Source organism: Lathamus discolor, chromosome 5 (assembly GCF_037157495.1).
Source record: "Lathamus discolor isolate bLatDis1 chromosome 5, bLatDis1.hap1, whole genome shotgun sequence".
Lineage (NCBI taxonomy): Eukaryota > Metazoa > Chordata > Aves > Psittaciformes > Psittacidae > Lathamus > Lathamus discolor.
This window is the reverse complement of record NC_088888.1, coordinates 58,289,016-58,305,604: the sequence shown is the minus strand read 5'-3', so window position 1 is coordinate 58,305,604 and position 16,589 is coordinate 58,289,016. Positions and strand designations below refer to the sequence as shown.

At 39.0% G+C, this 16,589-nt stretch overlaps 1 protein-coding gene across 6 annotated transcripts in view; it reads right to left on the bottom strand.

Annotated features, from left to right (window-relative positions):
* CEP85L (centrosomal protein 85 like) overlaps window positions 1–16,589 on the bottom strand; it is a 109,366-nt gene that overhangs the window by 56,495 nt on the left and 36,282 nt on the right. For 4 of the 6 annotated variants that reach the window (XM_065680997.1, XM_065680999.1, XM_065681002.1 and 1 more), the window contains exon 3: window positions 9,248–10,011. In XM_065680997.1, the coding sequence (XP_065537069.1) occupies window positions 9,248–10,011 (764 nt within the window). The remainder of the gene's footprint in view (window positions 1–9,247; window positions 10,012–16,589) is intronic. The other 2 variants (XM_065681000.1, XM_065681001.1) reach the window with 2 other exon arrangements.

Sequence of the window (16,589 nt, the reverse complement as noted above, 5' to 3'; positions counted from 1 at the left end):
ATACCATTCTGTGTAAGCAACCCTAGTGATGAATACAGAAATTAAAACAAGTTTATCTTAATCTTGCATTCTGACTTTAAGACTTAATATCCCATGATGCTGAACACCTAAGCAGGAAGGGAAGAAATGCCTGGAAAAACCCTCTGTATTTGATGGAACGCAAGTAAGGCCAGTGGTAATGCGCTTCCTCTTTGGCAAACAATGTTGAAAGACCAGACTTCTGAAATAAGGTTAATCACTAGAGGAAATTAGTTAGCTACTCTAAGAGGATTACAAGCAAGCGCTGATGAGATTGGCAACACACATCCTCACTTGCAAATTAGTATATGACTATTGCTGATTCAAACTGTCAAAATAATCTTAATTTCCCTTTCATTCATTCTGACCACTCTCACAAATGCATGAGATTTTAGTAAGCACAGCTACCTATTAATTTTTCTGCTTAAGAAAAGCCACAAACAGTGCACTTCAGGGTGGGAAGGGAACAGAAAAATATAAATCTACTTTCTTATGTTCTTTACATCTGTGTTTTTGTGATGGATAGGGTTTCCAGTTTTAGTTTACTGTGGAGGTGTTTCAAGAAACTTTACTGGAAATAAGAGTATAGTTTTATACGACTGAAAGTTTCCTGAAGAAAAAGGGTGTTAGAGGTAAAATATCAGTACATACATTCTGAGGACACATTGGGATTATCTGTTTCATAAACCAGTAATACATAAAAATCAAAGTAAAACGTTACTAAGAAAATAAAACACCCATTCCTCTCTCATAAAAAACCCACCAGCTTCCTCATAGGTAGCTGAAAGGCCATTATTTATTAAAAAAAAAACAAACCACACCAAAACACAAAAACCAAAACAAACCATAAACCAAGCATTAACAACTAAGAACAAAACCAAAGTATAAATAAACTGGAAGCCCTACTATTCTACAGCAATGCAAATAAATTGCATGTACTCATAGCTCATTTCTGCTTTAGGATTATGCTGATCATAAAATCTGCTACCATCCTCACTACTGTCCTCTGTATCTCTTCAACTGAAGCCAGAGATTACAAACATAAAACCTTTTGTATATAGTACAGTCTTCTTTGTATACTTGGGTATTAAAACTAACATCTACTGTATTTTTATTTATTAAAATGGCTGCTTGAAAATATATTATGTAAAATAAGATGCTTAAATACAATTCCATTTAGAAGCATTCTATCATCTACTTATTAAAGTTATGTGAAAAAGAGCAAATCATCATCCAGCTTTCTAATTCTTGATACTTCTGTTTATTCTGTTTTGGTTTTCAACAGTAATCTTGCCTATTTTGCTATGTCCAAATCACTTACACATAATTCATAGTAACTAGTGCACATGAGAGCCTAATGAATTTAATATAAGTGTAATGAAAAATGTTCACTACTTTTATGAGCTGTAATGAAAATTCCAAACACAGCATGTAGTTTGGATTAAGTTTTCAATGCTCTGTTCCACTCTACCCAAGGCTAAATTTATCTTATATACTGATAGCAAATTAAGACAGCCAAAGAGGCAACAATTTGATATTACTCTTCCTAAAAAAAAAAAAAACCAAAAAAAAAACCCAAAACCCCAAAAATAACCCACAAAAGACAAACTTCAGTGGCTATTTTACTCTGGAAAAGGCCTAAATCAGGAACAAGATTATGCTGGTTATAAAGATGTGTCTCCTCAGAAATTCTTCAGCAAAAACTGCTACACCTACCCATTTTTCCCTAGATGAAGACATAACCCATTTCAGCATTGAAATTTTGTATAATCAACACTAGCCAGAGTGAGGCACTTTAGAGGGCAGCAGGTACATGCAGTTACTGATTTTTCTGCACCAATTCACCAACAATTGCCCTTCCGAGCAGCAGAACCGAACCACTCGGTGGAAAGACAAGTGTAAAATAGGCTTAAACAAAATTATTCACAAAATATGCACAAAATATTTGCCAACCCCCTTGGCATAAAGATCTTTAATGCAAGTTTTGCAACAACTGCACACAGAGCAATAATCACATCAGACACACACACTCACGCCAAAATGTACTTTATCTATATCCTCTCCATCAAAATTAGAGCAGAGTAACAAAGACAGTCATTTAGGGAGAGTTCTTGGTCATATCCAGATGCATACTGCTATACTATAGATTACAGTCCAGATGCCTGTATTTGTATGGCTATTAATAAACAGCAGCTGTCCGAATACAATTAGAAAATATTTGTGAAGTCCTACAAAATCCATAGGTATCTTTTATTTCACCACAAATGTAGTTTTTCCTTTTAATTGTGGCTTAGATGTTAAAAACGGGGGTAGAGAAGAGAATCTATTTTGGTTGTGGAAGGATACAGGCAAAGCCTCTTGCTCATTGCAAGGACTAAAACCAGACCAATTTATAAATAAGAATTCCTTCAAACCTGCTGCTCATCTCAGCAAGAGCCCTGGTAATATAAATTATTTAAAACAGACCCTAGATTTACTGTAATATCTGACAGTTAGTTCAGTTGAACAGATTGCTTTATAAGCCCACTGTATTGTAAGATAAAAGAATAAAAAAGTGCAAAAATTTTTAAATAAAATATAAAGCTATAAAACACTGCCCTCTTGTGGCATTTCCTAAAACCTCAGCTGGTTATTAAAAGGACATTTTGCCAGCATTTCACTGTTAGGGCTGAGTGATCCTATTTGTTGCTTTCATTTTTATCTACTTTTTCTATATATAAACCACAATTGCTAAGTTATTAATACTATCTTAAAATAAGCTATTGCGTATGTGCTATTAAAAGCACGAAGGATGCATCTTCTGCCAGCCCAATCTAGATTCTTAATAAGGCATTTGCAAAGTTGCAATTAAGCCCACACAGCACACTGCTGGCAAAACATTACCCACTGCACTGCACGATGCCAAACCCTAGAAGGGTAGGAAATACCCCTATTAAAAGCAGGGCTTTTTGCACAGATGAGAAAGTTGAGGGGTTTTTGCACCTACAGAGATCTTTTAGAAGCAAGTTTTCAACAGTCCATTGCTGAAACAAGTACATGTTGAGAACAGCCATTCTTTTTGAAAAAAAAAAAAAAAAACCACCAAAAAAAACCCCCCAAAAAAAACCCCAAAAAACACATGGGCCTGCAAAGATGAAAGCTATCGTTAACTTTATTTTTCTTTTACTTTTAAGTCATTTGGAAAATTAAGACTTGAAGGAGCATCCACATTCCTTTGTTGGGGGGAGGGGGAAACAGCTACTGTAAAGCACTTTTTTTCTTAAGTGGTGGAAATTAAAACCAGGCAAACACCTGAGGACACGATGAAATTAAGTGTGATTCTACACTGCTTACTACTGCAGGAACAACCCAAATCTACCATCAAGAGTCTGCAGCAAGCACAAGAGGGCAGACTGATGCACATCATGGATCTTGCTAACAACAGAGGTGTCAACCTGCTGCTCAATTTTCTGCTTATTGTGTTGGTTCTGGTGCTCGCATTTATCCTTGTGAAGCTGATGTAAACCTCTGAAGTTCTGCTTCAAGTCTTGCTTTGCAATAATGTAGACACTTCAAACTATCTGAATATAAATATGCAAAGCCTGCAGAGACTGAAATACATGACAAAGTATCCACATGCCTATTTTATCAGAAAGCAATCCTAAAAATTGTCCACAATCGTCTACCTGCCACTGAGTAAAGAAATCATCTAGAGCCTTGCTGAGTACCTGAAGAAATCCAAGTATGTGCCAGCAGTTACTGTACTCTTCTCACTGCTACAGCTGACTTGTATTTAAAGATCTACAAAAGATACACGGCCTTCAAAGAACATCATTTCTGCAAAAAGGGACAGCAGAAATCAATTTTTTTTTAAATGGAGTTTCTGTAGAACATTATGGGAAACGACACAGAAACAGCAGGAAGGCAGAATAAAACACCTACACTGGGTTGACAGCATGCACCAAATTATCTGTGGAAAGCAAAAGCACAGATGCTGTAAATGGAAACAAGGATATCCATGAAAAGCAGCTTGCAGCAACCAAGATGGGGATAAGTGAAGTTTAAATATGAAAACATAATTATTAGACCTCTTTTGACCACCTACAGTTCAGAGCAACACCTTAAAAGCCAGGAGACATTAGTGTTATCCAACAGTATCAAAAAGAAGCAGTCAAAACAACTGAAAAGTAAACTACCATTAGCAAGGGTTATCGTAACTCTCCCTAGAAGCCCTTAACACTGACCCGCACTCAACCAACAGGTGCATCTGCATGAACACAGGAAGCGTCCTACAGCCTCTATAAGCCAGATTTACCACTTAAGCACAGGTCAAGTGTGCAGTGTGGGAGCCCTCAAGCCATATTTGACACCACTTGTTACTTGCCAGTGCAATCATCCAGCCCATAGCTTGTCCTCACTTTCAGCATGCAACATAAGCTTCTTACAGGACCTTCTTCTATGGCCCTTCACAGGATGTAGTTTCCCCACAGGTCCTTGGAAGAACAGTGACCAAGAAGAGCTCACTTCTGCTGTAATTATTTGCCCAGAAGGCAGGCAGCTCTATACACTTTATAGACACTGGGAAAGAAGGTGGCCAGAAGTACATATTATGTATTACACTGGGGCCAAACAAGCACCTCTCTTTCCCAAGGACAACATGGGAACAAATTATACCAACATGTATGTATTGTACAGTGAATTTAATGCTATACATACACACATTAACAGTCTTATCTACACATGCAAATGAGGCCGATGTTGCTTATGGGGCAGGGAAGCCCCAGCTTTCAGCTTTTCATTGCCAACAGCACATCCCCAATTCAGCACATCCACTGTTGATCCAGCACTTCTCAGAAGTACTAAGTATATTACAGAGCTGATTGACTTGGGTTCACCCTCAGGATTTCCAGATTACTGGATATTGTGGGTGGTTCAGTGATCTGGAATAGACTCATCTACATTGGAGCTACAAGAAGACTTCTCCTATGAAACGGCAGTGTGCCTAGCAAAACACAGCTTATACCAGTCCTACCCTTAAGCATTCACATTCCACTCTATGCTACCTGCTCCAAAGCTTACGTAGCATTAGTGTGCTGGTTTGGGCTGGAAACACAATTTTCAGCCAAATCCAAAACCTAGTCCCATACTAGCTACTGTGAGGAAAATTAAATCCAGACCATTCAAACCAGCACAATTAGCTAGGCCAGCATGGATAGTCAAAACAAAAGCTTTTCTGCCATCTGCTCTATGTGCAATAAACATTTAAAACAGCTTCTGCAAACTACATATCTGTAATTTTTTAATATTGACATAGCAGTATCAGTTCCTGCCTGTTTGCATTTAAAGCAGAAAACTTTGCATAGCTACATCATTGCAAGCACTTTATTAAATACTCTCATAATCTTGAAATATTCTACTTCAAAAAAAATATATACAAGGGATATACATCCTAACAGTTACGGAGTTATCTATCGCTTAGGAAGATTTCTGCCGATGCTTGATATAGATGGCCCAAAGTATATCAAAACCACACAAACTGATATGAAGCCCACTCTCATCTAAAGAATAAAAAACATTTTCCCAGCAAAATGGCTATTCACAGATACTCTGCTCAGGACTGTACAAAGCTTATTTGTCTGTATGTATAGTCGAAGGTTTCCCTATCTTAGGGAAATCCAGTGACAGTTTAATAGCTAAAATGAGATAAATGAGTTAGCCCTGACAAAACCCAAGTCATACATTCCTTTTTACTACTACTGTCACCAACAATCATGTATTTCCAGACCCAAAATTACATACAAAGGAAGCATATAAGAAACCCTGCTGTTAGCATGCAGAAAGAAAAACAATATACAACCCCAGCAGCCTCCTCTCTCAACCAGCAATGAAGTCAACAAATGCCGAAATACATCGCTTAAACCGAAATACGCATTTTCTTAATATGACATATAAAACTGGCAAAGTTATCAGCTAACCAGTGCCAAGTCTCTTTATGCAGTCAAGCATGGTCCAAGTTTGGTTTCCCATCATCTGCGAGTGCTTACTCCAGACTTAGCCCACATACACAATGGAACAAACAGAATCCCACTTGTTGGATTACTAACTTCACAGCCAAGGGAACAGAACAAAAGAGCTTAATTGTGGCTCACAGTGAAGGAGTTCACTCCACTAAGCAAAGGTGATAACTGCTCATGTTAAAAAGTTTGATCTTGCTGAAAAGTATGGTTTATCAACATGTGACACAGGAAAATGTTGACATTAACAATTTTTAGTTAACTGCCAGGATCCTAAGAAAAACTAGCTTTCGGCTGATATCAGAATAGACTTTTCTGTAGCAACAGTAGTATTTGAAGAAGATTTTACCTTTTCTATTAAGGTTTTACAACTTTTTTCCGCAGTGTTTAGGTATGCATGCAATTTTACTTGCTTCTGTTTTGAAATTAAGATTGTTGTAGTATCTCTCACTGCATTAAAATTTGCTTTCCAGTAACTTTTATATACATGGTGTGTGTATATATATATATATACACACACACACACTACACATTAACAAGGCAGCATTTTCCTCATGAAAGGAAAAAACAGTAAACCAGATACCTTAAAGGAAAAAGATGCACTGAAGCGATTTCCATCTATTTACTCTGCTAAATTCTGACACAAGTTAGCACACCATGAAGAAATCATACAGATGCCCCATACAATGGAAAAGAATGATGCCTACAACATTGTACAGAGCTAGTGAGTCGATCTGTGACCTTCTGAAACCTTCCTTCTTACTGTATTATCTCCCACAATTTTAAAAGCATGCTTTCTTTTTAAACCCAACTTCAGAACTAGCACACAGTACTTACCTAGCTGCATTCAGATAGTGAGCTACACAAGAGGATATGGGCTTGAGAAATGCCTTTATACAAAAATGCAGTCTTTTTATCTAGATTTGTACGGCCTCCCACTTCAGTAAATGGGAACCACTGTTGTGTGTTATCTGAGAGTTAAAAAAAGTAAATAAGGTATTACAATGGTCATGCCTGCTGAAAGATCAGCAGTACATTGAGAATAAATGATTAAGTGTATGGTAAAAATATAAATTGTGCATGGAAATTATTTTACTGGCAAAATCTGTTCCTAGGAAACACATAGGAGAATGTTTATCTTCAAAAGGCATACATTAAATAGTACACATTAGCTAGAGAAAACAATTCTCATATACAACTCCATGATGTTACAGAACAACCATAGACCAGATCCCATTTGGAAATCTATTTCCAAAGGTACAAACATCACACCCACAGCTGAATGATGCACCTGGAGCCTCCTCCACACGCCTTGTGTCCTTAATTACTGTCACACTCCCTGTGGGCCCCCCTCACATTCAAGTGGGAAGTCAGGGTAAGCAGAGCAAAAGCCACAGCTTCAAGGACTTCCCCTGTTTCCTAGGGCTGACAGACAGCCAATAGTTTTCTAAACCAGGACTAGATGGATCCTGTTACATACATAATCACTACCAATACAAATATAAAGATAACAGGAGCAAGAAAAAAAAAGTAGTGTTTCAGCAAAACTTCATGCTTTAGTCTTACAAACCTGAAAAGCACCTTTTTTATGAGTTCAGCCAAAAAGATAACTAATGCTTGTGCTCCCTCTGTTGGCTCTGCCCTTAAAACACAACTCAGTATCAATGCCTGCATGCACAAAAGTTTTTAAATAACCACAGTAACATAAACAGGGTTTCATCCATTTCAAACATGAAACTTTGCCTTCATACAAAAAGGAAACACTGTATTTAGTGACAATCAACAGTGAAAAGGTTCTTGCCAGACATCAAAAAAGCTATGAGCTGCTGTGACTTAACCAAAAATAAGCTCCTAGAACACCTCTCCCAAACAAAAGGTCTATATGAGATAATGAAGAGACATTTACCTAAATGAAGGAATTAAGTCACTTCCTAAACCCTCCTGTGCTCGCTGACACCACTGGTAGCTGTGAGTTGCCAAGAGCCCATCTGGCAGTGCCCCTGACCCAGCCTTGGTACTGAGCCAGCTTCTGTCACATTGGCTCTGAAAGGACCCCATCAGCCTCTGCCTCTACATGGGGAATGTTTCAACACGGAATCTTCAAAAAGCTTAGAGAAAGATGAGGGGGTTGGAATGAGTGGCTCCCTGGAACAATGTCAGGTCTTTAGAGAGATTTTTAAGGATTACTGTCAGTTTGGCCATATTAGTTGGATTTTTTTTTTATTAAACAAATCAAAAAAATATGGATCACCATTAAGAGCAAAATTAGACCTGAAGAACCTCTACACTTGTCCATCTTTCCTTCAATATACAGTGAAAGAAACAACAAAATTTAAGTAAAGCTCTTAGTAAATTATTTCATATATCTTCCGGCTGGAGAAAACAAGTAATTTGCATACAGAGCTAGATTATCTCTGCTCACATAATACCCTAGCTATTGTACTCTGCTCGGGAAGATTTTGGCAAGCCAAATTTACCTACAGAGTTACACCTCAACATTTAGATTTTAAATACTGCCTTCCTTCATAAGCTATCTTTTGCTGTTAAGGGAAGACCTAGAAACAAAGACTGAATTGTTGTATTAGAAAGGGTTCTTTCTCTCAAAACCACATGTTTGATGTTTTCTACACAAAAATACTTCAAGTATAACACACGACTTTCATATTATTTTTTTTTTTTTTTTTTAGGAAATCACATTAATTGACTGCCATTAGTTGATTCTAATTAGTTAAAAACATGCAGTAATATCAAATGGAATTCAGTATCACTATGCCTAGCACTTAATCTGAATATTCACCCTTGCAGCATGCAGGAGATCCTATTATTTTGCTGAATGAAACATGCAGCATCTTTGTAAAGCTACTCAGATCAAAAGAACATTTACATTCCCCCCCCCCCCCCCCACTTCCCTACAACACTGTGACCAAAGACTCTCTTGAGAGCTACTGAAAATGTTATTTGATGGACCTCTTATTGTGTCCAGCTTCACAAAAAGAGATGCCAGTATCATGCAGATATAGCACAACGAACAGAGTAAACCGTAAGTGAATGCCGAAAGAAAACCCTGCTGATATTCAGGTAATATTGAGAAACAGGAGCAGCATCCCTAATCAAAGTTTAAAACATTATCACCTGGTTAAAAGGACCTGCTCCCTTTCCTAGTTCATTAAAACCTGCCTGATGTTATTCCTTCGGGATGCCACATGGTGGCAGCGAACACCAAGCTTTAGCCTTACCTGCACAGGCTGTTCACCTCCTGTTCTAAAATCTTCAAGCTGCTGCACGTGCCATGCAGATAAGCCGTAGGGCTCCTCCGCAGTCCTGCACTCCAGGGGATTTGCACGTAACTGCTCTTTCAGCCACATTTGAGTCCTCACTGCTGGCTGTATGGGAGCCCCACTCACAGCCTGTTGTCCTAGAGTTGCGTATCTCTGTCCAAAGGCTTCACTGCTGGCTGCCATAGGTTTGCTTTCAGGTAAGGCACTGTAGGTCAAGTCTAAGGCATGTCTCCTACTTGAGGAATCTGAAAAATCATCTCTGCTGCATGTTTCAAATTTGTATTTGCAGTCCAGTAGAGAAGATCGTTTTTTCCCTGTTTCTTTGTCCTCAATTTTTAGCAACTCCATGCTATCATGCAAACAACTTGGCCCATTTGTCCTTAATTGTGGTGACACAGATTTGTCTGTACTAGCCCTGGAGTCCACTGAATGACTACTGCCATCTTGGCTGAAGGTATTTGGTGAGCTGAGTTTAGACAAGGAAGACCATCTTCTCACAGGTTTTGCATCTTTCATGTCAAGAGAATTGTCCAGGGCACCCTGATTTCTGCCTCCACCTGACCGTACAAAGCTTGTACTCCATTTCGAACCATCAGACTTGAAAGTTTCCCTGTGTTTGGAAAATGAAGATCTGGCATTAGACGGCATCACATGGGCAGTAGGAATAGAAACCAGTGATCGGCTGGGCTTAAATGAGGATGTACCACTTGAAGTTGAATGATCTGCAAAGAAAGATTTATCACATAAGTACAACACAGAACTCATATTAACATCAGTGCCCAGAGAGCAAAACATCAAATTCAAGGTGAAATGCAGAAACAGAAGGTAACAGGTTTCTTGACAAAATAAGATCTTATAAACCATTCAAGATTATGCAAATGGAAACATTAAGTGGGAGATTTTCAAATTTATTTTGCTCAGACACCATCATTACAAAAAGAAAACTGTAGCAAGCAGTGGCAACAGCAGCTTCCCACATAATATTAGGTAGCTTGCACATCACAAATGGTAGAGGTATCACAATTCATGAGTCCCAGGACTGATTGCTCTTACATCACTTCTCATTTCCTAAAGGCAAAAACAATAAAAAAAAAATCACTAAATGCACTTCAAAATGGCAGTGCTAGAAACAAGCCAGCTTAATGATGGCTTCTCGGACATAACTCTTCATCTCTTTTTGAATCTCACCAATTCAAAATATACTTCCTGTACTGGCTTTGGCAGGAACAGAGTTAATTTCCTTCACTGTAGCTGGTATGGGGCTATGCTTTGGATTTGTGCTGGAAACAGTGTTGATAACACAGGGATGTTCTAGCTACTGCTGAGCAGGGCTTACACAGATAAAGGCCTTTTCTGCCTGTCATCCCACCCCACCAGCGAGGAAGCTGAGGGTGCACAAGGAGTTGGGAGGGGACACAGCTGGGGATAGCTGACCCCAACTGACCAAAGGGATATTCCGTACCATATGGCATCATGCTCAGCATATTAAGCTGGGCGAAGGTTGGTGGAAAGGGCACTGTTTGGGGACTAGCTGGGCATTAATCAGCTGGTGGTGAGCAACTGTCATCATCTGCATAATTCATCTTTCTTGGGTTTCATTTCTCTTTGTTTTTTTTTTTTTTCCTTTCATCTACCCCCAGTTGTTAAACTGGTCTTATCTTAACCCACTAGTTTTCTCGCTTACAATTCCAACTCTCTCTTCCATCCCACTTGGGGGGAGGCAGGAGCGAGTGAGCTGCCATGTGGTGCCACTTAGTGGTCAGCTGGGCTTAAAGCACAACACTTCCCCCAGGTGATTTACTAAAAAACAAGACAAAAATTTCATGTTCCATTTAAGTTGCATGTTATTTGCAGACCAAATACAACAGCACTCAGAAACCATATGTAGCATTATTTATGAAATGTATCCCCAGCTTAAATATCAGGAACAGAGAAATCTCTGAGGTGATATTCAGGAGGGGATGGAAAAGCAAAGATGACAGATGTAAGAGAGGTTACTGAGGACTGGCTGAGAGCTCTCATATACCCAAGTGACATGTGCTGAACATCACAGGTTGTGGACAACCAAAAATAAACACCTAATCCTCCCATTAGAGGATCAGCTCTCACTGAGTCACGTGGCTGCACCTCAGCAAGCTCATATTGCTCATTAGGTTCATGGCAGATAGACAGTATGAAATTGCTTTGATTAAAAAAAATGCAGGTAGGAAAAAGAAGAGAGATTCCAAGGGCGCAACCACTTTTGAAAATGGCAGCACTTCTTTTCCTACATATCCAAATAAAGATCCTTTACCTCAACTTTAGTATTTCTCCCTATTTGGGACCAGACTTTCTCACTCCTTGCACTTGCAAGATAACAGAAGAAAAAAAAAAATGCATTAGAGACCACAAAAAATTACAGAGTTCCTTGGCTGATACCTGTCTATTACATACTTGTCTTCCAGCTCCAAAGGAGCCAGGGTTCCTAAGAAGGCAGAAATTCTTGCAGAAGCCTTCCTGCCTCATATTGAGTCCCTGCTCCACCATGTACACTCCCATGTCAAAGCACAAGCTCACACCACATTGTCTCTTGCCCCTACCTAGCCACCTACTTTCATAGTAGCTACAGCACACAGCCATCTCTAAGACTTCCCCAAACTGTCAGAGTCACTTGAAATGGACCAACACAATTTAAGAGGTATTCACAGGATGCTGATGATGGCCATAAAATACAAACATGATGCTCACATCAGAGAAAAAGAAATGGAGAGTAGAATACTACCAGCTTTTTGCCTGATGGATCATGTTGCTAATAACTGTGAGGTACCATTTTTTATATGTGGTCTTGAAACTAGAATTGAAACCAACAATAATTACAAATATATGATCTCCTTCACCATTTCTGTTAGAGTACAGAGTTATTCATATGATAACTCTGTTAGACTTTTATTTTTCCTGATTCTACTCTAAATTTAAGCCCTGAGTTAGATTTAAACTTTTCTTCACTTCTGATTCCAAATTCTTCAAGCAGATTTGAACTTGAAATGCCACGTACATCCAACTACAGCTGATGGAAGCAATTTTGGCTTCAAGTCTTCCTAATTAGTCTTCCTATTAACGCTCACTGAAACATACGAGAAAATTCACACTTCTTCTCAGAGCATATTGCTTCAGTCTGCCTTGACTGCAGTCTCAGCTGGAAAAAGAGCCAGTCTTGCACTCTGAAACATCTCACAGCATAAAAAGCATAAAATTCCAAAATTTCATTGACAATAGGAAAGAATACAGAAAGTATCCTGGAAGCTGAAAGATATTACTTCTATAGTCACAGAAATAACCTCCATCTGACCAAAGAATACTTTAACCAAGAAGCAGATTTTCCTTTCCATGTAGCCAGCAGTAAACAAATGCCTAGTTCGGAACTAAAAGAGCTCTCTTCTCAGCATCACAGTGATTGAGCTAGTGTTTATTGGATGATTACAAGCATTCTTAAACACAGCTTGTGTGAATCCAGACTCTTTCAATGCTTAAGACTGCTCTAATCAATGAAAACTTAAAAGAATTGTAGAATGGTTAGAGTTGGAAGGGATAACCTTAAAGCTCATCTAGTTCCAACCCCCCCCTGCTGTGGGCAGGCAGTTCCAACCCCTACTAGACCAGGTTGCCCAAAGCCATGTTCAACCTGGCCTTGAACACTGCCAGGGATCAGGTACCCACAGCTTCCCTGGGCAACCTGTGCCACTGTCTCACCACCCGCATAGTAAAGAAGTCCTTCCTAATGTCTAATCTAAATCTACCCTCTGTCAGTTTAAAGCCATTGCTCCTCCTCCTATCACTACATGCCCTTGTAAAAAGTCCCTCTCCAACTTTCTTGCATGCCCCCTTTAGGTACTGGAAGCTGCTCCAAAGTCTTCCCTGAGCCTTCTCCAGGTTGAACCCCAGCTCTCTCAGCCAGTCTTCATAAGCCTTCATGGCCTTCCTCTAGACTCAACGGAGCAGGTCCACGTCCCTCTTATGTTGCGGGCCCCTAGGCTGAACACAGTACTCATGGTGCGGTCTCGTAAGAGTGGAACAGAGCGGTAGACAAGGAGAAGCAAAAAGACACAGCTCGTTACTACTGGCATTCCTTTGAATAGCATCAAGATTGTAAGTCAAATTTTGATTTCCAGTTATCCCAATAACTTGGGGGGAAGGGGGGCACACCACCACAAAGCTTCCTAGAGCACTTTTCTAATAGTTATGACACTTGAATATCTCATCCAATACTTCCCAAACCACATAGATGAGAACTGAAAAAATTGTATCTATAAAACAACACTACAAGATCTCTACCACCTAACAGCAGCAGACAGAATAACGGCTTTCTCACTGTGTTGTGTTACATTTCTGAACTACATTACCGCATATCTGGCATAGAAAATAATGTAACAGAATAAATTTTGGTCTTAATAAAAGCTAATAATAGGAAGACAGCACAGCAGACACTAAGGGAAAGAAGAAAGAAACCTTCCAATATAAAGTTAATGAACACCTCCTACTCATTTACTTTTCCTGTGTTATGCTTTTTAAAAGCACTAGAAGCAACTATGTTTTTATCATAACTAGAAGAAGACCTCTGAATCCATTTCTCAAGCCAGATATGTAACACCACCACTCAGATACTCAAAATCTGTATCTGTTGTCCAGCAGTCAGTCGTAACACATAAAAGATGGAGAAGGTTCACTGTAACCTTGGATAACTTCTTCAGCTGCAAAATAGAACTAAGTCTACAAGATATACTTCTATATGTGACCAATTCTTCAGTGCTCCCAGTAAGAGATTATCAAACAAGAGCAGAGCAATCAGGTAATACAGTTATCCAATACGAATCAAAATGCATATGATACATGTGTTTGCAGGATGCATGTGTATCTAATGCCACTGAAAACAGAGAACCCTCCTTGTGTGAAGGACTTTGAAGTTTGATATTCTACCCAGGGTATAATTAGAAAGCCCTGGCCAAGAAGAAAAACATCAGTATTAAAAACAGCTGACCTTCTCTTTCTGCCCTCCCACAACATTGGCATAGATTACTCCAATCCAGGAAAATATGATTAATTGTTCTTAATAACCAAGCAGAAGACAAACTAGGGAAGTCAACCCTCTATTATACAAGTTCAAGGTCTTGAATTTGGCTGCAGTTTAGTGCACAAAAGTTCTTACATTTGTTACAGGATGTCAGTTTTTCTGAATGCTTCTCTGAACTGCTCTGTAACTATGAACTCCATGGACCCTAGCAACAAGCCAGAATTCCAGAATCCAATGTACGACTTGCTGAACAGGCCATGAGTCTTCACTCTACCAAGCAAACATCACTGTCTCCCAGAAACCTTCTCCAAAATAAGCTACTTCCAACAACAGAAGGGTCTAATTATCCTGGGAGTTCCTGAAAAAATAAAGACCATGATGACATGGCATGACAGCAGTATTTATGCTACACATGTGTTCCCCCCTACCTACTTACAAATTGAAATAGCCTTAATGCAGCAGAGGTAATCAGATGAGCCGAGAAATCTCAGAATGGACAGGCAAGAGGCCAGCCCTAGCACAAAAGCCCTTAAGAGACTGACTCATCAACTTCTGGAAGCAAAAGCACGCCTCTTCAGAATGCAGCAGCAGCCACAGAACTGCTTGGGTTTGCTTGGCTTCTTTTATTTATTTATTTATTTTGACTGTCTAGAAATCTTCACCATCCTTTTTAAAATCCCTGTTCATACTACTTCAAGTTTACTATATCAAAATATGAGGAAAAAAAAAAGAGAATAAACCTCCACGTCCCCAACATATCACATACACACTACAGTACAGCCATCCTGCTTAACGGATCTCAACGTAACTGATATTTTAAGATTTAATACAAAACAGTGCTGCCTACTAGTACTTCTGTGAAGTGACAATTTGCCCAGTGATATTTAGGCTAATAATACTCAGATTGGGAATCCGTAACTCCGGAAGAGAAACATCTTCAAACAAATTTAATAACTTCCTACTCTTGAGCCAGCTCTGGGTCAAATTAGCTCACTTATATAAAGCCCATATTCAGAAGATGATTTAACAAGGGACTGTGAAGAAGAGAAGCACTGTATAGAGGTGGGATGCTGCCACTCCAGAGAAGTCAGGCCTCAGTCCTGTGCAAAAGGGACAGCTTTCAAAAGCAGCAGGTGAAATATGTTTTACAGGAAAAAATTAGCAGAGAAAAATAATTACAGCAGAGTCAACTGCTACAAGATTCTATTTTCTTTACTGTACTCAACTACTACAGACGCCCATGTTAAGAGAAATGTGGAAGCACAGAGTCACTGAAAGCTGACAAGGCAAATAAAACTCAAACAGGAAAGTTTTCACAGACGCTATCTGATCAGAGTCTAAAGTAAACAGCAGATAAGCCCAAGAGCAAATCTTTACTGCATATCGTTTGCTGCGAACAAATCATTTATAACTGCTATTGGTCCAAGCTTGCAATGGCCATCTGCTAAATTAATCTACAAAGACTAACCTAACTTGCATAAAATCCCTTTAGATGAGAAAACTGAACACGTTAAGATAGAAACACCAGTTCTTCATCACTCAGCTTTGGTGTTATTACTACTGCCATACATATTCAGTATCTGATATGTGTGCTACAGAATGTTCATAAGCTGCTGTACGAGTGTATGTGTGCTGCATGGCATACAGCTGGCCACCACAAAGTAGTAAAAACTAAATTATGTATAAATATGGATGTTTTATTTAAGAGCAAAAACTGGGGAACGAGAAACTTTGTAACCTGCAGCATCTATCTTTCTGTTCAGCCATCTAGAGCTATTTTTAAGAAACAGTTATATAACTAAGTAGACCAATTTTTAGATTAACAGGTTCTATTTTCCCCTCCCAGATAAGAGGATAAAGCAGTATTCCAGAACAGCAGCCATGTAATCAGGCAACTTCATTTTGCTGAAATGAAAGGATGAGTGAAAACTTACACTGCCACAGGGAATTTTTTCCTTTGTGGTTGGTTGTTTCTTTTTCTTGAATGTCTCAATCTTAAACTTGCATTTGCCTTTTTATGAAGGCCATCTACAGCTTCCAATTCCATTTTCCAACAAGCACTTAACAGAGAAGACATGCAGAAATCAAATATCCCCCTAGGACCTTCATTAAAAATAATGGCCAAGAGAAAAAAAATAACAAAATACTACGTCTGTTAAAATTTATCTGTCCTCCTTCCTTTGTGAATCTGCAAGATACCCAGGCCACAGACATCATCTGTTTCAACATCTTGAACTCCCTCTTGCTTGCATT